This window comes from Anoplophora glabripennis, unplaced genomic scaffold (genome assembly GCF_000390285.2).
Source record: "Anoplophora glabripennis isolate ALB-LARVAE unplaced genomic scaffold, Agla_2.0 scaffold306, whole genome shotgun sequence".
Taxonomy (NCBI): domain Eukaryota; kingdom Metazoa; phylum Arthropoda; class Insecta; order Coleoptera; family Cerambycidae; genus Anoplophora; species Anoplophora glabripennis.
The window spans coordinates 137,739-162,108 of NW_019417798.1; the positions used below are offsets into that span (position 1 = coordinate 137,739).

A 24,370-nucleotide genomic window follows, 5' to 3' on the forward strand; every position below is an offset into this window, starting at 1 on the left:
ATGAAGCGTGCCGGGAACGAAAATCCATTGGCGTGTCTGCGTAAAAGGCAACAAGATATAGAAAATATTGAAAAAAGATAATAAAACATAACATCTAATATTTTTTACGGTTTGCTATAACCGGCACTTTGATCCATTTTAATTATTACAGCATTTTAAAACGTCCCAGTTGTGTTTTTTTAATTTATAAATTTATTATAGCCATGGAATTAGACCCCTCGTCTACGCTTATGCTATGACGTTTCTCAGGACGGGTAAATCAAGTCCGTTTACACCCACTAAAAAAGCATTTCCCTATTCCCTACCAAGTGCAAAAGACAGAGATAGAATATAGATCGACGTTCAGTGTAACTCAGTCTATAGACGATTATAGATTCTATCGATGTGCATAGGGAGCGGCACAAAGATAAATAATATTGAACCGTATAAAAATAATTTTATATTTTATACGCATTATGGTAATAGTGTTTTTATATTATGTCTGAGTCACTCTCCATAATTTCAACCGCAGAGTATAGAAATTAAAATTTTTCTATGCGCATAAAAAAACGTGTGCTTAACTTTTGGCGGCACAATATGTTAAAAAAATTCGAAAAATGTAATATTTTTCTTCCTATTTAATTCTGTATCTTTTCAAGAGTTGATTTTAGGCGAAAATGGAAGAAGAAAAAAATGTTTGTAATTAATTTTTTACAAAATATGATTAGTTACAAATCGAATGAATGATGATTATTATTGTAAAAATCGAAAACCTTACTTTTTAGGGATCTTTTTGTGGTCATTAAATTGTGTATAGGAACTTCATACTTGGCTCAAGAAAACTTCATGTTATGTAGAATCATCAAAATCGGTTAGACAGATTTTACATAATAATTTTGCAATCCAGATTTTGAAAAAAAAATTTACAAATCTTCAAAATTTTGCACAGCAAAAACCAAGGCCCTTAGATACTTGAAAATTTAATCACGTACCTATAAAAGGCCTGTCAAGCTTTCAAACGCTTTTCGAAAAATTCGAATCCGAAGTTTATAGAGCAATCTTTATTTTTTGGCAACTAATCTATTCCTGCAGTTTCTGTATTTAAAGTGAAATCATCCTGTATAATATTGACATTGTTGTCAGGAGATGAGATTTCAGAGCAAAGGACATTCTGTTTAGATTTTATTCCAAAACTCGCATATTTCTGTTCTTAATGATCTTAATTTATTTCTCCAAGAAAATATGAAAAATGGTTTTATTCATTGCAACAAAAAGGGAACATATAAATTTTGTACAAAGAGAAGTTTAGTATGTTTCCGTGATTTGACGAAGTTTCAACATCACTAAATATAAATCGCAAAGACGTGCTATTTTACTTTGAACATAATTACACCGAAGTCGAAGACCCTTAAAAATAATAAATATATGGATATCAGATCCAGCTTCATACTAAAGATTACGAAACACTCATTAAACTTTCTTCTGATATAACACAAGTATCAAACTTTAAATCAAAAATTCTTGTAGGTACAATTCTGGATTTCAATAATGAATATCCAGAACTGAGCAAATAAGTTAACAAATTCTTGTTTTATTTTTCCGCTACCCGTATTTGTGAAAAAAACATCTACATTCTTAGTTTTAAAAACAAGTTTCAGGAACCCACTTGATTCAGATTCCTCAAATGCATATTTCCGAAACAATTTTGCAGGTAGCTACAATTTTTGTTTTAACTTTATTGTTCCTTATTTTCATTTATGTATTTATACCACTTAGGTATTTGATAACGTTCAAAAATTTAATGGAAATGAAATTTTTAACACGAACATTTCAAATAAACCTGTTAACAGACCGACACAAATAAGTTTGCGTCTGAGGTAGCTCCGCCCACAAATTTGCACGGGACACGGCACAACAAACGCATCATAAATGTTTTTGTAAATCCGCTATCCCAAATCGCCAACCTATAGAGCGAAAAAAAGGCTGTTTTTACACTTAAATGTTACAGTAAATTTCTAAATATTACAGTAAATTTCGTGTATTTCCTTTTGAAAAATAGCAAAGTCGTGAACAATTTTTTTTAAACAACAAAATCTGCAAAAAAATTATATTTTTTTGTTTTTTTTATAAAATCTCGAAAAATAATTATGGAATCGTCTTAGGCTGGCTCTTTCACATGTAAATTAATTTTCAAACCGGTTTGGCCGATCTTCTTCTTCTTCTTCTTCTAGTGGTTGGTCCTAATAAGTCCCATAGCACTGCGGCCTGATTAGGCCTATTGTGCGTCCCACTACTAGTCCTATTCAGCAAATAGATTTGTCCTTTTTACAAAGTTCAAAAGCTTCCTTGCTGACACTTCTCTCAGTTCTTGGGTTCCAAATAGGGTCCCCAAGGAGCGCCATTCTGCTACGTGCATATCCGGGGCACTCGCCCAAGATATGCAGAGAAGTTTCATCCGCCGATTCACATCCTCGGCAGACCGGACTGTCTACAAGCTTTAGTTGGCCGATATTAGTCTCGGTTGCATTTTTATCACGACAAGAGATGAATCGTAGACGCATTGCAATTATGTGGCTTGGCTATTACCAACGTCGTCGCAATAAAAAAAAAAAATATGAAAAATATCCAAAAAATATGAAAAGGCTACAGTTTTGTCCCACGTGACAGGTCTGGATTCAAGAAGTAATATAAAGAATACTATATCTACTTTTAGCGAACAAACATTCGACGTAGTTGCGTACAAATATTTAAAGCCGGTACACGGCAGCCGGGCTGGCAGTGGTGGCGACCGGCTACAACCCGGCGGCCGTTCGCCGGATAGCTCCTTCCGTCACGTGTGAAAGCTGCCATACTCCCAATAGGATTTTTGTAGATAATAAAAAACCTAGAAAATGTTTTTTTGTGCAACCCGATCAGTTCATTTTTTACAGAGAAAATCCGGAAAAACCTTTAAAATAGACCTTTTTTCAAAAATTCATAACTCCGTAAAATTTGAAACTGGAAAAACAATCTTGCAGAAAATGACAGATAATAAGATGTAGTTTAATCATTAAACCATTTTATAGGTTTTATTTATGCTCTACAAAAGTAGTAAGACGATTCCATCATTATTTTTCAAGATATTACAAAAAAAAACAAAACAATGTCATTTTTTGCAGTTTTTATTGTTAAAAAAAATTGTTCACGACTTTGCTGGGGAAATCACTTGGGTTTTCATTTACCAAGTATTTTTAAAAAGTTAATACAGGAAATTTGCTGTAATATTTAAGTGTGCCAAAATGTCAGAAACGCAAGCTTATTTACGTTGGTATTTACTTTTGTCTAAATATAACGGATTATAAAATCAGATTGTTCTTGTACAGTGTAGAAGTTTATTGCATATATGATTACATGATTTATTTGTGGAAATGTTTTTATAATATTTTCGTTTGACGGTCCACGAACGAAAAATGTTGAAAACCTCTGATTTGGAGCGGTTCATTTTAATTTAATAGACCCAGAGGTAGGTGACTGCGTGGGTGTTGCAACTCGAATGAGAAGTCGCTGTTAAACAGTTTCTTATCGTAACGCTAAAGAATGGCTTTGCCAGTGCAAATAGCATGTTTTTATGCTTCCATAAATATTAAATGCTCATGATTTAGTATTTCATACAAGTTTTTATCAATAGTCACAAATTTTTTTCTTACAAAATGGCGCTTATTTTTTAACTAACGGTATTGCGGAAAGAAACTACTCTGCGGGCTACAGAACCAACGAGCATTGAAACACACCCCCAATGTCTAGTAAACAGCTAAGATCATTTATTTGTCAGTAGGCACAAAGCAATGCTTTGAAGAGAAGTATTTTAATTGGTAAATCTCCTGGTACATCTACATTGACCTTTTCTATTATTGAGACAAGCGAAAATTATTAGGAGAAAAAGTATTTTCTGATATCGTAAATAAAAATGGTTCCTCTTTTATCCTAATTGTTAAATACAGGGTAGCCCATCGAAAACGTACCGCAAGGCATTACAGGGTAGTAATGAACTTTTCGGCAAAATCCAAAAACAGGTAAAGTTTGCTTCTGAGGGGGACAACTTTTGGCGCAAAAAGCATAGCAAAATCTTCAACCCCCTAAGTGGGGGTGCCATCCCCCAAATTTTTTTAAATGGGAATGGGGGTCAAGTGGGGGGTCATTAGAAAGGGCTTTTAATTCTCTATACATCGATTCTTACTTTTTGAAAATCGATCCATTATTTTAGAAAATATGCAGCTTTGAAAATACGAACAATATTTTTGACGAGAAATGCGAAAATCGATTTAATTTTACTTCAAAACTTACGGTATTAGCTTGGTAAATTCCTTCAAAAGAATTCGCTGTTTTTTTTCTGATTTGCGAATTCTTTAGCCTGATTTTGGTGAGCAAAAAATTGTCCGCTTTTTGTTTCGTATTTAGATAGGCCACAAGAAGTTGCTAGATAACTGTCTTGTGACTTGTAGTTGAAGAGTACCAATACTGCCGAGTCTTTTAAATTGATTAATTATGGTGTACTCAATTCCAGAAAGAGTAGAAATTATTGAGCTTTTTTTCAAAAACAATGAATGCGGAAATCGGGTCGCCGAACTGTTCAACCAACGGCATCCTGAGAAACATGCGTCTGGAAAAATTGTTCGCGAATTGGTGGCCAAATTTCGCGAAACTGGCTCCGTTCATAACAAAAAGAGGCAGGTTGAAAATCCGGTACTAAATGAACCTACGGAAATAGCGGTATTGGGGCAAGTGGCAATGGATAGTACGCTGAGTACAATGCAATTGGCTACTGCGACAGGAGTGAGTCGTACAAGTGTCCAACGAATATTAAAAAAATACAAATTCCATCCTTATAAGATTCGGCTAGTGCAAGAGCTAAATGAAGACGATTTTGATCGTCGTTTGCAATTTTGCGAAATAATGACTGAACGAGCGATAAACGATAATTTCCTCTTTAATGTGTGTTTTTCGGACGAGTGTACGTTCTTCTTGAATGGTTTAGTGAATCGCCATAATTGTCGTTACTGGGCTGATACCAATCCAAGGATTTTCCATGAGACACACTCCCAACACCCCCAGAAGTTGAATGTATGGGCAGGTATTTTTGGAAATTCCATTGTAGGTCCTTTTTTCCTTCCTGGAAATTTGACAGGCGATATGTACTTGGATTTACTACAAAATGTCATCGACCCAGCTCTAACAAATATCATAGAGGACGACCCTGCTTACAATGAACACGAACTGATTTTCCAGCAAGACGGAGCTCCTCCACATTACTCGCTCAATGTGCGCAATTACCTAAATGAGACGTTTCCAGGACGCTGGATAGGACGAAGAGGTGCAATTGAGTGGCCCCCTCGGTCACCCGACTTAAATCCTTTAGATTTCTTTCTCTGGGGGCACATTAAAAGCAAAGTTTACAGCACTCCACCTGATACCTTGGAAGATCTGCGAGGACGAATCATTAATGTATGTCGCGAAGTAACACCGCAAGTGCTCCAGAATGTTCGACAACGGTTTGAAGACAACCTGTATCATTGTATGCAAGTTGGCGGACAACATTTTCAGCATTTACTTGACTAATACCGTAAGTTTTGAAGTAAAATTAAATCGATTTTCGCATTTCTCGTCAAAAATATTGTTCGTATTTTCAAAGCTGCATATTTTCTAAAATAATGAATCGATTTTCAAAAAGTAAGAATCGATGTATAGAGAATTAAAAGCCCTTTCTAATGACCCCCCACTTGACCCCCATTCCCATTTGAAAAAATTTAGGGGATAGCACCCCCACTTAGGGGGTCGAAGATTTTGGTATGCTTTTTGAGCCAAAAGTTATCCCCTCAGAAACAAATTTGAGCTGTTTTTGGATTTTGCCGAAAAGTTCTTTACTACCCTGTAATGCCTTGCGGTACGTTTTCGATGGGCTACCCTGTATTTACGTGGGTGTATTATCAAAAAATTTAGAAAATAGTGATGGAAATATCAGGGATTGTTTTAGTTAAAGTTTAGTATACTCCCAGAACAAAAAAATTATTATTTTCAAAATTTTTGCGCCCTGTATATATTTTTTTTCAATAAGGATGTCATTGCTATAATTTTAGAGGTTAAAGTGAAATCGCCCTGTCTACCATACCTATTTTGCACGTTGCCATGGAAACGATTATAGTGAAATTAACAAAATTTTCACTTTAACATTAGATATGTGCATATGTATCTTGATTGACCTACAATATTACAAGTTTCTCTCAAATTTTATTAGATTAATGAAATGGCTGAAGTAATTTAATTTGGAATTAATTGAAAGCTAATCCACTGAAATTGAAAGTTGTAATATTTTGAAAATAAAATAATACCTTATTTTAGTATTATCTTTGGGATTTGACAGAAACCACTAATGACGTCATCAATTATATTTTTTTCTAGCCATCTACCCGAATTTTTTTCCTGTTAAAAATCTCTCTTTTTCTAATAAACTTTTATTAGAGAAATTTGTCTGTATTACTTCCCGTTTAAAAGTTATAAGCAATATCGTCCTAAAGAGTCTAAAAAAAAATACCACCTAAAAGTTACATTAGCGGTGGAAGGATCAAGTAGCCGTTGGAAAATAATTGAATGTTCGTTGTTTAAAGTGCATAAATATCATTAAGAATAAATAAAATTAAACTGAATATTTCTTTAATAAGGTTAAAACAAAAGGTGATGATTAACAATAACTAAACTTAAAAAATAAGGCAAACGCTTTCATACTACATACATATTATAATCTATTCTCTATATGACCTTCTCTCATTTCAAGACACATATTCAATCTTCGCCTGACTTCTTTTAACATTTTGCCGTTTAACTCATTACAAGTGTTTGTGACTTTTACTTTCAAATGATTAATATCTCGCGAAGGTGTTTTGTAAACCTTATTTTTTTAAAACTCCCCATAAAAAATCGAGGGGTGTTACATCTGGTGACTTTCCGGGCCACTGAATAGGTCCATTAAGCCCAATCCATTTTTCTGGGAAAGTGTTATCTAAATATTGCTGCACAATCCTGGCTTTGTGGGGTGAACCCCCGTCGGCTTCTCCAGAAGTGCAGGAAGTTCTTCTTGTAGGAAATTTAGGTAACTCACGCTGTTCAATGTATGTTCATAAAAATAAGGCCCAATTAAATGCCTACCGATGATGCCGCACCATACATTTACTCCAAAATGTCTTTGATTTTGGACTGGATTTACAATGTGCGGATTTTCAATGGACCAGTAGTGTTCGTTGCGTCTGTTTGGGAAACCATTACTGACAAACCGACTTTCGTCCGTCCAAAGAACGTGCCGAAAAAGGTTCTAATCAACAGTTTCTACATTTACTACTATTTGAGCTATAAAATTAAGTCTGTTTTCTCCGACGTTCAGGCAAATACTCCAAATTGTGGATTTTGTAGTCATGATACCCATTGGTCTTTAAAATTCGTTGAACGGCTGATTTATCCAAATTCAATTTCCAGCTAGCCTGCCGTATAGAATTTCGTGGATTTTATTCGAAATGCTGTAACAGTCTATAGTCTGTTTATAAATGAAAGAGAGTAATAAAAGCTTATTATGTATGCAAATCGTAAATAAATGTATGCTTATATTCAATATTTTTATATTATGTATTATCGGTATAGGATGAGGTGTACTTTTAAAAAAACTTTGTGCGATCGGACTGTACTAAATTGTAGCAGGTAGCTAAAATTTAATCCCCGACAATCCGTTTTTGTCTATGCCGCTTGAATTTCTCGGTCCATTTCTCTTATAAGTAAACAATATAAAAACAGCATTTCAAAACATGAGGCTACTTTAAGCATCATAACCGGGTTAAGAGGGTGTTTAGTAATTCAAATAAAATTATTCAATATTATTATCAAAATATTTATTTAAATTTAATGAATAGACTTTTATTCCACACAAAAATATATGTATTTTGAAAATTCAAATTATGGTGAGTAAATGTAGTGTTGTATAAATGTACAATAAAGAAAATAAAAAAGTAGGTATATTAAAATTCATCCTCTGAATATTCTGATGAATTATCTTCGTCTCCTAGATTAATAACGATAGGTTCCACAGTAACGTCAATTAAATTATCGAGTTCCCTCATTTTCTCCTCTTCTTTTTGTACATGATGTATACATCTTTGCCAGTTATCTGCAGTTACTCGTTCCAAGGAATTTTTTAACAAAATTTTCACGTCACTTAATTTAAACGACGTATTATTTCGCTGATTCGATTGGGTTCACAGTGATAAGGTGGTAACCGTAGTGCCGTTATTTGGCGATTTGTTGTCATTTCATCGATAACATATTTTTTCTGATCTTTATTAAGATTGACAAGTGTCAAAAGTTCCTTTTTCACCATATTTGTTTCAAAAGAAATGTTTTTTCCGGATAACCATTGAATTATATCGGCATTCCTCCAAGCAGTCGTAGGCGTCCGCTCGGTCTGCCGTGAATGGTAACTGGCATTATCCATGACAATTACAGACCCCGGAGGAATAAGATCCAACATCTGTGTAAAATACTCTTCGAAAACATATGCGTTCATGTATTCGTGATAGTCACCTGTATTTTTAGATTCAAATATAAGTAAACCGCCATCTACAAAACCACTGGCACTACCTATATGTGTCACTATTAATCTTCGCCCTTTACCTGAAGGTGCCTTGAACCCTGTTGAAAGTCCATCAAAAAATGCTTGTCGAAAACTTTTTACATTTTTATCTTGCCATAGTTTTGTTACAGTATATCCCTCGTTGACCCAAGTTTCGTCTAGATAATAAATATTCCTCCCGTCACGGAATTTTCTAATTGATCTTAAGTAGGATCTTCGCCAACAAATAATTTCATCTTTATCGATAAGAACTGACTTCCTGTTCTGCTTTTCCCAGCAAAAATTCAACTCTCGTAAGACGGCCCATAATTTGCTTCTACTGATTTTTGGCAAATCGTTGTCCTCTGAAAGTTCACTTAAAATTTTGTTTAGCGTTGGTATTTCCTTTTTAAAATAAAATGAGTGTACTTTTCTGCGAATGACATTTTTGAAAAATCATCTATAACGACTTTTGACCTCCCTGTAGATGATTTTGGGGGATTTACAGTATCTTGTTCATTTTTTGTTTCCTTTAAAAGTCTGTAGATAGTCGATTTTTCAATCCCTGTCATTTTTGTTAGCATTAGTGTTACCCGATAATTACCTGAAACGAAATATTACCACGCCCATGGCCGGTTCTTATCTCGGGGTTTTATTACTCTTTCATTTCCAAACAGAGTATATAGCTGTATTAATATTGTTTCTTACCCTTCGGTGAATTATTTGATTTTTCCGAACAAAAAAAATACATCTTTTCGTCTCAAGGTCATGGTCACCTCCAATCTTGTAAAGGTTCTATGATCAGGAATGAGGCGCTCTGGATACTTTCTCGATGTAACACTACAGCTCTTCTTGAATTTTTTTTGTGACTCGCCGTAAATTAGTAACAGATCAACTTTTTCTGAATGAGAAAACATTTTGTAAGCACAAAAGTTATACGTTTGACGTTTGTATTGAGTAATGCATAATATTAAATCTATGGAGTAATGATAAGTATTTTGTGACATTTATGCACTTTAAACAACAAACATTCAATTATTTTCCAACGACTACTTGATCCTTCCACCGCTAATGTGATTTTTAGGTAGTATTTATTTTGAGACTCTTTAGGACGATATTGCTTATAACTTTTAAACGGGAAGTAATACAGAAAAATGTAACTAATAAAAGTTTATTAGAAAGAAGAGAGCTTTTTAACAGGAAAAAAATTTGAGTATGCATATGGAAAAAATATAATTGATGACGTCAATTGAAAATTGAGCTTACCTCATCCCATGTAACACCACATGTCCAAATTTTATTTAAATTTTTTGTATGCTCACAGCAGGCCCATACTATCGAGTTTGAGACAAAGAAAACTTTAAAATGTGTTTCATAGTATTGTAATAAGAAGCTCAATTAATACATATTTTAAGACAAAATTTTAAACAAATATTTATTCACTGTATTTCCTTTTGCAAAATGAAGACCGATATTAAGAAGCTTGATTCTAGTCAACATTTTTTTCTCTTAAATATTCAGCTTCACAGTTTTTTGCATTACTATTAGTTAATAAAGTAATGTCAAGTCAGATCTATCTTACCTAACAATCTAAGTATCTGGAATTTTCTAAAACTTTTCCGTAAAGAATGGAATAAATATTCTGCATTATCTAAACTTACGATTGCATTACAGCAATTACCAGATATTCCGAGAAAATTGTAGTAGCATTACAGTAACTGTTCTTAAAGTTTAACTGTTATTTTCTTAAGATAGCTATAATTTTAACGGTAGGAAGAAACAATACAAGAAAAAATGTCTAGAACTGTGTATTCGAACTAATTACTTGCATTGTTAAATTTTGTTTAAACACACTAGATTTTTATCGATACTTAAAAGTTTTTAACAAATAACATTATAATAGCGGTTGTTGCTATAATTATTATCACTTACACTATCTACATAATGAAGTATGTTAAGTCTTACATCTGCTAATGCGATACTCTTAATTAAATTCTTTTATTCTCTCCAATCAGCGAGTCCTCTCATTTGGGATCAATAAAGATAAAAAAAACTGGTTATGCCGAGGGTTATGCATTTGGAACAGTCTTCTTGCATACCCAAAGCGCCTCAAAATCCGAAATATTTACCGTTTTATTTCTTTGTGTATAGTAAAATTTATTTATTACGATTCGTGTAGTGCCGACCTCATTCAAACCATTTATTAAATGTATACAGGATGTACCGATATCTGGAAACTTTATAAACAAAACTTGACCTGAAATACAATTTGCTAATAAAATTAGGTAAAATTACAATTTCGTTTTTTCAATTCAGTTGTAAGATTTAATTTTCCCTCGAATGTTTATAATATTCTCACAAGTAATAATACTTACTGTAACTTTTGTTTCAATGAACATTCCACAAGAAAGTATCACATTATGCTTTTGTTAAACAATAGAAACATTGTCTTAAATCATAATAGTGGTGGGTAAACTGTTCCCAAGTAATTAAAATTCATTACGCATTTCTTTTATTGCATGTCGGCAAAAGTATATTTATAAACAAAAGGTTTCAACTAGATTCAAGTTGTATGTTTTTCATCGTACAGTTAGTCCTCGATTACTTATCGGAAGGAACTATTTCGAACCACTTTTTCCCTTTTGTTATACACAGGGCGTCCCGTTAAAAATTTCTTGACCCGATATCACGAAAACAAAAAAAGGTTTCTGATATACAGGTTGTCGGGAAAGTCATGTCAAAAATGAAGGGGTATACAGAAGAGGTCAAAATAGTTGTAGTACTGTGTAGGTACACATGTTCGCAAGTGACCCATTATTAAGCATTACGTCAAGAGCGCCAGCAGGACGACACCAGACATACCAGCATTCCAGAAAGGGTCTACAGCGAACTACTGGCGCCGGCGACCAGATGCGTACTCATATACCTACGACCGATTCCACACACAGGGACTCTCCAACGAACACTCACCCCGTCAACACGTCTTTTTCTATACAACTTAGTTTTCAATAAAATACTTTATTATTGCCGTTGAGAGAGCGTTTTATTCTTGGTGTACAGCGAAAGCAACCCTCAACTGTCATATATTTTTTTTCCTATGGGGCTTCGTTGTGGAGTTATTCGCCTGCAAAGAAAGACGTTCGAAAGACAAATTTCAATTATAACTGCTAAGAAATTTGGGCGATTAAAGTAACTCATGATAATGTTCATTTTGAAGTTTAAACTGATGTTCAAAATGCCTGGATTATACAGGAGCAGACAAAATTATATATTTACCTATACATCTTTGACAGCGTTGCCAAATTTGACATTTTTCTTTAATAGTTCGATTCCTCTCTCACTTTGCTAAAAAATAAGTATACCGTATTTCAGTCGATATACAGGGTGTTTCAGTTCGAGTGAATCAAACTTTAACCACAAATAGAACTCAATAAATAATTCAGAATTACCTTATAAAGCGTGGGTCTAAGTCTCACCGTACAGGGCCGTATTGGTTGGTTTTTAAAATCATGTTATTTAGGAAATCTTTGCTATGCTTATAACGAATTGATTCAAATTTGGTGTGGTGCTAACATTTACACATGTGCATAACTTACTCTAAAATTTACAAATTTTTGTAGGTCAGTGGCGTAGGAATGAGTAGTAAAGCGGGATTTATTTACCCACCCCAACTTCTACACCAAGTAGTAGTAGTTAAAGTTTGATTCTCTCGAACTGAAACACCCTATATTACACCGTTTTTGAGAAAATCGAATTTTATTATCAGCATACATTTATTGTATAAAAATGTGATATATACTAACATTTTTATAAAAATCTAAATAATTTCAATTCTGAGTAAAAATGGCATTACTATTCACAGCGGTATACAAAGTGTCTGTTTTTTCAAATGAACACCCCCCTTAAATACAATAGGCTGGCTGAATCAAGAGTTGATTTTCTATTGCTATGGATGCCTGTCCTGTCATGGTTTTTTATATGGGTGCATTTTTCAAATAAAAAAAATATGTTAGGGATACTTCAATACCTACTTGTATCCTAAATCCTAAAAGAAGAAATGTTTCTGAAAAATACACCCATGAAAAAAGGGTGGTCAAGAATTTAAGGCCGAAACTCCAGCAAGTAATAGAACAAATTATTTCAAGTAAAAGGTCTCATATGAACGTTGGTCGTAGTTCGTTTAATTTTCGAGATACAGGTTATTGAAATAAAAAAAATGTCACGTTTTTTAAAAATGTCCCTGAGGATGTTTGGCGTAAACTAATGAAACTTTGAGTCATCTAACTTCCTCCTCCCAATCTAAAACCTGGTCCACCTTGTATTTAAGTGGATATTGACACGAAAAACCAGACACACTGTAGATGGCCCAAAACAATTTTTTGATGACAGGAACTTGGATCCCTTCCACGTGAAAAAACAAATTATTTTGCAATTTGGACATGGACCATTTTCTAACGTTCCTGCCATCGACATTTTTTTGGTTTGCAGCGCCATCTATACGCCTTCGAAGAGAAATTTCGTTTATGCTCAAAACTGAAAACATATGAACTACATAACACTTTTTATTTTTTTAGTTTACGAAATATTGTCCAGGAGAGTTTTTAGGACATTCAACTATGCCGCGTCAATTATTATTATCCCCAGTTTTAAATATTTTTTTTTGTTGTTGCAGTTGGAACTTCAAAAAACCAGGGAACTGCTGGAGAGAACCGCAACCGCCTTAAATGCAAAAACCGTATCATCCCCAGAAATAAATCTAGAACTGGAAAAAGCCTTGGAGCACCTAAAGGATTCCAAAGAAATAAACACGGCGTTACAACTGCAGTTAGATGCAGTGAACAAAACTCATCAACTGCTGAAAAGTTCTTACGACGATTTAGCGACATCTAACAAAAATCTAGAACGCCGTGTTGTGGAACTAGACTCCACCCTAGACAAATACAAGAACGAACTACTAAATCTCCAGAAAACAAAAGACAAACTTCTGGAAAACGAAGTGAGCTTGAACAAACTGTTAGAAATCGAAAAGTTGCAAAGCAAAAGTCTAAAATTGCAGAACGAAAAAGACGCGAAATGTATCCAGGATTTGAACAGGCAAATAAAAGAAATGGAACGGATTATAGCCAGAAAGCATCCAGACTCTGTCTCTGCCTTAATCGTAGCAGCGAAAGAAAACGCTACCGATTCGAATCTGACCGCCAGGAAGATCCTAGAGGATAGAATCAAGACCCTGGAACAAGAACAGCTGAACAGAGAGACCCAGTCCTCCAAAGTGTTCCTGGAGATACAAGAAAAGTTCAATCAGATGAAATCCAAGTACGAGAACCACATAGAAGACCTAGAATTGCACGTCAGTGACTTAAAAGCTCAGTTGAAAAGGAAAACTGACACTTACGATGTGTATACTCAAACGATTTTCGACGAGAAAATCCCTCAGAAGGAGACATTCACTGTGTTCACCCAAACCGACGCGATACCTACTAAACCACCGAAAATAGTGCCTGTTAACAAACCTCAACGGATCAACGAGAGCATCAAAGAAGACGCTCACCTTCTAGCCACCATCAGAGGCCTTCAGACAGATTTGGCTAACAAGGAGAAAGTAGTGACTAGGCTCCAAAAAGAGATCGAAGACCTGCGGAAGACCAACCGAAGGCTACAGAAGGAAAGGGAGGGTAGCTTGAGGAGCCTCAGCGACAAGAGGGAGTTCCGCAGCTACCCCGAGAAGCTGGCCTTGCAGAGCAGGTCGAGTAGCATCAGCTCCGAGAAGGATTTTCGGAAAGACGAGGAGCTGCAGCAGCTGAAGGCGGAGAGGGACAAACTGAAGCAGCAGCTGAGCAGGCTGGAGCAGGACTATCAGTCGCTGAAGACAAAACGAATACACGATGTGAGTAAAGTTTGGTTTCCGTGTTTTTTCGAATAGAGGGTGTGGTCAAGCGAATCAGTAGATTTTACTTCCTCGAGGCCTCAGTAGTAGTGTAGTTGGTGTTAGTCTTTTGGGCAATGTTGAACTCTAGCTTTGGAGGATTTTATGCTTGATGGTTTTAACCTTTGTAGATATAACTTTTATTTAATTGCAGCTGTTAGCAAATAAAGTTATGATCACTTTTCATATTTATCTGTCCATCAGTAACGTTCATATTTTCCCCGGAAACCCCTATTTTTTTTAACAGCACTGTAATAATAATTATTATGAAAATTTAGTATCCTCAGTTCCTTACGATCACTTCTTTCAGAGATACTAATATATTTTACAAATAATGCAAAATGTCAGTGCCAGTGCAATTAGCGTAAAACACATGTTTTGTAACTTTTGTTGTTTCTTAAATAAACTTATACAGGGTGTTTCAAAGAAACGTGCTATTGGTCGAGAAGATTTCTCATCTAAAAATAATACAAAAACTTCATTGGATATGTTCTTATTTCATTTCTAAAATACAAGCTGTCGATTTTTTATTTTTTGGTAATTAAAATAAATTTTGGATAATGATGGTCGTTTTTACCATTTTCTGTGATTGTAAATCATAATGGATTTCTCCTTTTTCTGAAAACGAATTGTTTTACTCAAATTGTCAAATGTGGCAGTCACAGAGACAGTGGCGTACATATTTTTACATTATTTCAGTGCCAATCTGTAAGCATGCCCCTGGTGAAGCTATTTACATACAGGGTGCGGCATTAGTGCGTCGAAGTACGATATCTCCTTTATTATAGAAGATATCAAAAAAAGTTATTTACAAAAATTGTAGCCAACTTAAAACTGCACATTTTAAAATTATTTTCGTATATACAGGATGTTACGTATTACCAGGCTGAACCAAACATACTAATTTTTAAATGGGACACACTATATATTATTTCAAATTTAGGTCATCTCTCCCATGCTTCCAATATAGGGTTTAATTATGTTATATAGGGTATTTCAAAAGTTATGGTCAATTGTATACGAGAGTCATTCTCATTTCAGCGTCCTGTATCTCCTAAATAGAACAACTTAACAATATTTTTTTGCAGGCATAACTAGAAAGTGCCATTTCTTTATTATTGCAACAGTTGAATATAGGGCAAGCCAAAACTCGAGCACATAATTTTCTCAATTTTTTTTAACGAATCACCCTGTATTTTATTTACAAAACTGAAAATACACTTTATGTTCTTTCATTTTTATAAAGCATTCCCTATACTCATTAATTTATGAGATTTACCATTTAATAACAAAGAGAGAATTTAAAAAAATCCTATTATAACAAGTTAGCTGTGGGTAAATGACAGTGTGACAAATTGTTATAAAACATTACAAAATATCTGTTGCTCAGACGAAACTCTTATAATATTAACCAACTTGTTTATAATATGAATTTTTTTAAAACTATTTTTGTTATTAAATGGTAAATATCTCAGAAATTAATGATTTTAGCTATAGGCAAAGCTTTATAAAAATGAAAGAACATAAGTGTATTGTCAGTTTTTTAAATAGGGTGATTCATTAAAAATTATATGCTTGAGTTTTGGCTCGCCCCATATTCAACTGCTGCAAGAATAAAGAAATAGCACTTTCTCGTAAAACTACCAATATCAAAAAGTTATGCATGTAAAAAATTATTATTAAGTTGTTCTGTTTATTGTATACAATTGAGCATAACTTTTGAAATACCCTGTATAACATAATTAAATCCTATATTGGAAGCATGGGAGAGATGAGCTTAATCTTAATTTGAAATAATATAAAGGGTGTCTCATTAAAAAAATAGTAGGGGTTCACCCTGGTAATGCGTAACACTCTGTATATAAGAAAATAATTTTAAAATGACAAGTTTTAAGTTGGATACAATTTTTGTAAATAACTTTTTTGATATCTTCTATAATAACGGAGATATCGACGCACTAATGTCGCACCCTGTATTTTTTATGAGAAATATCCCCAAAAACGACAGCACAGGTATTTTTTAAATACTGTATAGGTTATTATTTGCAGAAAAAGCACGTTTATTTTTATTTTAAAATCGACATATCATATTGGTAGTAGAAATATAAGGTTATCGATCGATCCTATTGAATAAGATAAATCTTTCAACGCTTGCCTTTAAATTGTTGAAGACTTATTGTTCACTGTGCATAAGGTAAATATAAACTCAACTTGTCATTGTTTGCTTTTTAATTTGCCTTTCTAGATCAACAGTTATAAATCATGGTAACTATATTGCATTGCAAATATTTAATTTACATAACTGAGTTTGTTTTTTTCTATTTTTTCCTGATAATCGAGCCTCTTACATGCTTGCTTGTATGTTCTGCTATCCTGTTACAAAGCTTTTTTTTTGTATTACCCGACTCCAAAGTAATTTCAAAGAGAGGCTTTCATAAAATGAATATAATTTATACAGGGTGATTCACAAACCGTGACCAAAAATGAAACCTCGTATTCCTTGGTTTAAAAAATTTTAAAGCCTGATTTTCGAGTAAAACTTAAAAAAACAACTGAAAACACTTACTTAAATGACCTGACAAGCACTAATCATTCGGTTATTTATTCGAATAAAGAAATTAATAACATTAGTCATCATTTTAGTGATTTTATTTGAGTAATCGCTCAAAAATACCTCAATTTTCACGCACACAGGCCCAAAATCTATTTGTAACGAAAGTGTAATTTATTCGAAATTTATTGTTGCTTGAATCTGATGAAAAGCATTATTTATTCTTTTTTGTAACTGCTCAGAATGTCAAAGTTGCTATGCTGTCTGCTATGTAACTTTAATCCGCATTTTATTGGAATATCGAAGTGTCGTTTTTAAGTTTTACTCGAAAATCAGGCATTTTTCGAAATCCATAAGAGAGTTGTAGAAAATTGAAAGACAAATTGCTGTCTAATTTGTTAAAAAGTCAAAGATGAAAAAGTTACACACGCAAAGTACCAAGGGCCCCCCCGTACCCACCCCAATGGACCTTGTGGAAATAAATGGATTAGTCCATCAAATTGCTCATCAAAATTTAGCTGTGTATACCAAGTTTCATTCATTTATCACAACGCGATTGAGAGATATTGCAAAAAAATGATTTCCATTCCTCCCTCTTCAATGGGTTCCTGTGCCCTTAGGAAGCATTTCCGGACCCATGTTCATATGAACTTTTTTACTTAGTTTTGATCATAGAATCGGCCTGTTCAGGGTTGGCAGCTAATTATGAGACACCCTGTATAGTGAAAAAAAATTACGACAGTTAACGTCGAAGAACTTTGGGAGACAATTGAAAACGCATGGGATAACATCACTGAGGATTATAACAGGAACATTAATTTTATCAATGTCATGTAGATTGCAGTGTTATAGACAAAAATGGTGCTTGGACAAAATACTAACTTTACGAATCGCCTTTTTTTTTTTGACGACGAAAAGTGTTTCATTTTTAGATCTCGTTGACGGCGAATGAATGGCTGTTAGAATATATAATATATTTCAGTATTGGAAAAATAAATAATTTGCTACCTAATTTGGATTTGTTTTGCTCACTAGAACTAATATGATAGACACATTAAATTTGACGTAATGATAGCCGATTTGAACCTCACATTTTCAAGTCAGCTTCACAAAGGCCAATTATAGACAATTTGCTTATAAGAGTCGTTCACTTTCAAAGGGCCGGCACTGTACACCTATTATTGGCAACAAATAGCACCTATAAAAAAAAAATCTACAAAAATTGTGATGCCTTAAAAAGCTAACATGTCCCCTATTGTCTAGAAAACTGAACATAACTTTTCTATTTATAACTTTTTCAAATATCTAACAGTTGCATATTGGAGAATATTAAAAAATCTTAGAAAAAAGTAGCCTTAAATCTCTGTGCCGTAGAAAGTTGTCCCATTATTTTTATTCGCAGAATCATCCCCTAACTTTTTTGCACTTATTTCCGGAATCTTTTGTGTTTACCATTTTTTTTATTCAACCATATAGAATCGTAAGAAAACCTTGAGTGCTTCACTTTTTGCCTCAAAAAGACAAATGCCCCAACTAACTTTTTATTTATTGTGTCGTAACTTTTAGGACAGCTTTCTGTTGAAATTTTCAGCTGACCGCCCTGCAGGAGGCGCACGAACGAGAAGTGTCGAATTACGTGGCAAGCGTGACGCCCCTCAGGGAGCAGCTCGAAGTGCAACAGGTGTCTATCGCCGCCCTGCAGTCGCAGCTCAACGCTGCCAAGCAGGAACTGGCCGTCGTCACCGTGGAGAGAGACCACCTGAACAACAGGCTGTTAAACGCGCCCTTCGACATCGCACGCCCGAACAGGGAGGGGGATAACGCCGTGGAAGTCGAGGCGCTTTTGAAAAAGGTAGGGGAATGAGTAGAAGTTTGTTTTCTTCCTATAGAGTGCGAGTCATAATTAGGTGTAAAAAATTTGAAAATTCTTGCCAAAACGAAACAATTGGTCAAATAAACCTTTCTTCCAAAATGCCTCCTTGTTGAAATTAATAAAAAAATGGTATTTCCTTAATATTTCCTTGACGGCTTCACAGATTGTTTTGTAATTTGGTATAGGAAATGTCACTGGCAATTGCTACTCCCCTGGGGTTACTCCAAAACGGTTCAATCTGTTAACATTATACAGGGTGTTTCTAAAATTGGGTTCCAAACTTCTGCTGCGTTTATAACTCATTAAAAGAAGCCAAAAAGTTCCTATTAACATATGCCCTAAAACGCACCCTTAGGAAGTTATATGCCCTTAAAAGGGCTCAAACAAAACTGTTTTTTTTCTGTTATTGACAGAATGGTCGCAAATAAATAGAAAAAAATGTATGGGTCTTACATAACTTTTTACGTTAAATAACATGGACTACTCCGCAAATTTAAGTATACAACATTATTGCAACTCATAAAATGGAGTCATATTCAAATACGGAAATGGCAGATATGCACTTTATGTACGGCCGTGCGGCTGGAGATGCATCAGAAGCGAGGCGTCTATATGCGGCAGCATACCCGAATACAAGTCTTCCTTCTCGACAGGTATTTCAGGGGATCCATCAACGTTTAAGAGAAAATGGTTCGTTCCAACCAAAAGTAAATGATCGTGGCAGAAACAGATTTGTAAGAACACCGGTGATGGAAGAAAATGTATTGATAGCTGTGCAGGACAATCCAAGGGTTAGTGTAAGAAGTGTCGCACGTATGCATAACATAAGTTTTTCCAAAGTTTGGCGAATTCTTTGCGAACAACTACTTCATCCTTTTCATATCCAGCGTGTTCAAGCTTTAAACCCGAATGACTACGAACCACGTCTGCAGTTCTGCCAATGGTTTTTGCGAAAATCGAGGCGGATTCCGAATTTTGCATCTCTTATTTTGTTTACGGATGAGGCAAGCTTCAGTAAAGATGGTTATGTCAATTTTCATAACGTTCATGAATGGGCTGATGAAAACCCACACAGCATATTTCAGTCCAGACATCAGATTCGGTTTTCCGTCAACGTTTGGGCAGGCATTTTAGGCGATCGGCTAATCGGACCGTTTGTGTTGCCTAATCGATTGAATGGTGAGGATTATTACAATATTTTAGTTAACGACTTGCCAGGACTTTTGAAAGATGTTCCTTTAATTGAACGCCAAAGCATATGGTTTATGCAGGACGGGGCGCCACCTCATTACCTACATAATGTTAGACAACACTTAAATGAGTTGTATGGAGAAAAATGGATAGGCCGAGGAGGTCCTGTTCCCTGGCCTCCACGTTCCCCTGACCTTAACCCCCTGGACTATTTTTTGTGGGGTCAACTTAAGGCAAAGGTTTATAAAATTCCAATTGAGACCATTCAGCAACTACGGGAGGAAATTGAAACCGCGTGCATGAAAATAAGGCAAACACCTAGAATTTTCCAAAGAGTTCGCAAATCATTGAAGCGTCGAACTAGATTATGCATCGAAATGCAAGGTGGTCACTTCGAGCAGTTCTTGTAATTTAACTTATTATTACTAATTTTAATGCCATTATTTTCTATTTCACATTTAGCTATTGTCTGCTGTAGTAATTAGTTCTTTAATTAGTAAGTGTAACTCTAAATTTAAATAGTCTTAGTTTATGTCCTAAATTATTTATTAAATGATCGGATCCTATAACTGCAATTTATTTGAAAAAAAAAAAACAGTTTTGTTTGAGCCCTTTTAAGGGCATATAACTTCCTAAGGGTGCGTTTTAGGGCACATGTTAATAGGAACATTTTGGCATATTTCAATGAATTATAAACGCAGCAGAAGTTTGGAACCCTATTTTAGAAACATCCTGTAGAAGAGTATCTTTTCACTGTAAAATTGTCTAAAATTTCTGATGTGTGGCTCTAGCAATTAAAAACCTCTCAAACGAAAAAATTGGGACAATACTTCCACAATTCCCCAGTCTAAAACGTTCAAATTATGTTTTAACCATTCACAACCTAACTGTACTATTTTGATTTCAATCTTATAGTTTCATATAAACTTTTTCTGTTGTTTTTAGTCAACTTAGACCCAGTACTTTAAGTCTCGGTTAAGACTTGATTAACTAGTCAGGCGATTAGACTGTATATTTTTATAAATTAAATCAGTATATGTCACAGATATGTACAGTATAATCATGCCATTACTTAACCAAGGCTTAACCTGGACTCAAAGTATCGGGCCTTATTTTTTTTTGTTTATTTTATACAAGTTTCCTACAGTTTCCATCTTCGAAGTGCATTGAGAAGTTTTCATCCCAACTTACAATTAGTGGAAAGGAAATATAATATGTATGAAGTATAATTATTTTCTGAATTGTATAATTCTTTTCAGTAATTATTTTATTTATATCGATATACAGTGTGTTTCTAAAATAAGTGCGTTCCTTGAAAAGGCTGGTAGAGGGCACGAAAATAAGCTACTTTTATTAAACAACCCTCTAAATACAAATACGGCGCCCATACTACTTAGCCCTCGTCTGACCGTGGTTGTTCTTAGAAGGCCTAATAGAACTATTGAGTCCCAGTCTTCCTGAAAACCAACACATAAGTTACACGAATCTGGTTTTTGTTACAGTTGTTTCCATATGCCAATAAACATGCTTCCAAACATGACAGTCAAAATTCTGTCACCAAAAACATCACACAACACATTAACTGGAAACCGTTGCTGAAACCTAGATATCTGTACAACGTGAGGATTTGCATCGCACCAATGGTGAATGTTGTGAAAATCCAGTATGTCGTTTCTAGTAAAACAATTTCATCCGTAAAAAGCACCTTGCTTGTAAAATCCGAATATTATGCTATTTGACGTCGAAACCACAGGTAAAATTCCACACGGGACTGAAAAACATTGTTATTTAATGTCTGAAACCTTTCTACATGATAGGGTATAAGAATTGTTCCCGTAGTACACGCCACACGGTACTGTTAGATGCACCCACTTCTCGACCAATGTCGCGAGTACTGCGCCTCGAATCTTCCTCAAGGAGGTTTATCATGTTTTCTTCGTTGTTCCCGGTTTCACGTACCCTTTGAACTGCCTTTTGCACTGTTCTACTATTAGGTGATCGTCTGTTACGGTAACTGACGGCATATAAACGAATAAGTCTCATTTAAATTTATTGACATTCTCCGTACATTAACACCATATCCGCTAGTTCAGAAAACATTTTATATGCCGACTAAGTAATACTGCAACACAACGCACGTGCACAAGATGCACAGGGTGAGTTTACATTTATGGTTAATTTTCTTAATTAATTTTCTCGAAAATAGAAGCATTAAACCAACAGTTGCTTAATAAAAGTTGCTCATTTTCGTGCCCTATATCACCCTTTTCAAGGAACGCACTTATTTCAGAAACACTCTGTGTATACAATGCATCCTTAAAGGACATGTCAAATTTTATTTTTATTTATTTATTACTTGTACAGCTTGACCAAAATCATCTTGTTTTGAATTTCAGTGCGCACTGGCAACATTACCAGGCTAGCACCGAAGCTCATTCTCTGTCTGAACCTACTACCTTACTATTAAGGCCTCATGTCTTTGTCACTCCTCCTGCGGACTCTCTTCTTGATCTGCGCATCTCGCGACAAGATGAGTCTTTAAGGGAACTCTTCGGAAATACTGTGAAAACAATTACTTAAAAAAATATCATTTATGTAGCTTTTACATGCATCATCTTAATCGCCTGAAGTCATTATAAAAAGTGCATAATTAAAATTGAAATTATTGAACTTTTGATATATGATGTTTTGTTTGTTTTTGCTTCAGATTGCGTTTTTGGAAAAGAGATACGAGGAACGCGAATATCGGTTGAGAGCCATCGTCCACAGCTTAGCTCAAAAGACTGTGACCAACAGGAGTTGCGAACAGTGCGCAGAAAGGCAACAACAGTTGATAACCTATAAAGTGGAGTTGGATCAGCTTCTCGCCACGGTTAGAGCCTTACAGTAATATGATGCAGAATACCCTCAATTGAGCATCAGCAGAAAATTAAAAAAGAAGTGAACACCACATTACCGAAATTTCCATTTTACTACATTCGGCTTGAAAATTTGTTGATGCTAGTTGTGAATGTAAACCTTAACTCAATGTAATCTTTGCTCAGTGGCAGGACCGACAGTATTTGCCTGGGGTGGTTATCAAACATAGTTTAAATAAAAAGAATATCAATGAAGTTCAACAAAATTACTGAGGGAGGTCAATTTTTACTAACTTTTCGAATGATTTTTGTTCAATGTCGACAGTTTAAACATATTTTAGTGACGTCTTGATTGTTTTCTTGAATTTCCCAAAATTAAGCTTTGTGAAAGCAACAAACGCCTTGATTTACTGATTTTTTTTCCTCCTACCTTCTAGGCCACTTCACCTCTGCTTTTGCTGAAATATCTATTGACAGTTTGTTGGAAAGTTTAGCGATTTGAGAGTTAACATTTGTTAATTTGGAAGATAAGTTAATAAAGGTGTTGTATGTATAAAAAATTGTATGTTATGACTTTACACCTCAATTCATCAGGTAACATCTGTATTCAGTTGTTGAATTGGTCGCAGTAACTAAAGAATGTTCTGTTCGTATATTGGAAAATACTGGACTACATATGTAGTAGAATTTTATCCCAACATATATGGTACGTACTCTATAATCGTTATTTAATTTATTATGTTTAGTATTTTTGTCCATATTTGTATTTTTTTTACTTTTTTCATATTAAATTTATTACACATCTAAATGATTTATAGTATAGTACTAGCCACAATGTACTTCCAAAGATGCCGCTGCTAGTCAGATAGTCTAATATTTTTATAGATATTTAGTATTTTTAGTACATAAGTATATTTATATGAGTTTTATGAAATTGCCTGTTATTATAATGTTTAATAAATTTCCTTAAATATAGAACTGTATTTTTATTTTAAAATTCTACATCGGTCAGTCACAAATGTTTTGAAAATGCCTAACGATTTTTTTTCAGGAACATATTGAGCCTCAGAAAAATCTGAAAAAATTCCCTTGTCTTTGTCGACCCTCGCGAATTTAAATCTGAAATCAGTTTTCCAGTTTTCCAATTGTTTGCTTCAATGAAAGCGTCTCGGAAGTCACTTCAGTTTCAAAGTCAATGAGATCTTCGCTGAAGTACATGGTGGAAGAGCTTCCGGTGGCTGGTTGGTAACAGGAGAGGTCCTTGGACAGCAGGTATGACGAAGCCGTGCCTGTGACAAATATCCAGCAAATAATTAGTCACACACACAAAAAAAAAGTTGTCTGTACTTTTCATGCGACATATGTT

At 34.6% G+C, this 24,370-nt stretch overlaps 1 protein-coding gene across 1 annotated transcript in view; it reads left to right on the forward strand.

Annotated features, from left to right (window-relative positions):
- The window catches only part of LOC108909272 (centrosomal protein of 162 kDa), a 50,915-nt gene extending 26,976 nt beyond the window's left edge, over positions 1–23,939 (forward strand). The window contains exons 2-4 of the mRNA XM_018713565.2: positions 13,278–14,492; positions 18,674–18,934; positions 22,854–23,939. Coding sequence (XP_018569081.1) covers positions 13,278–14,492; positions 18,674–18,934; positions 22,854–23,036 — 1,659 coding nt within the window. The 3' untranslated portion in view covers positions 23,037–23,939. The remainder of the gene's footprint in view (positions 1–13,277; positions 14,493–18,673; positions 18,935–22,853) is intronic.
- The last annotated feature ends 431 nt before the right edge of the window (positions 23,940–24,370 follow it).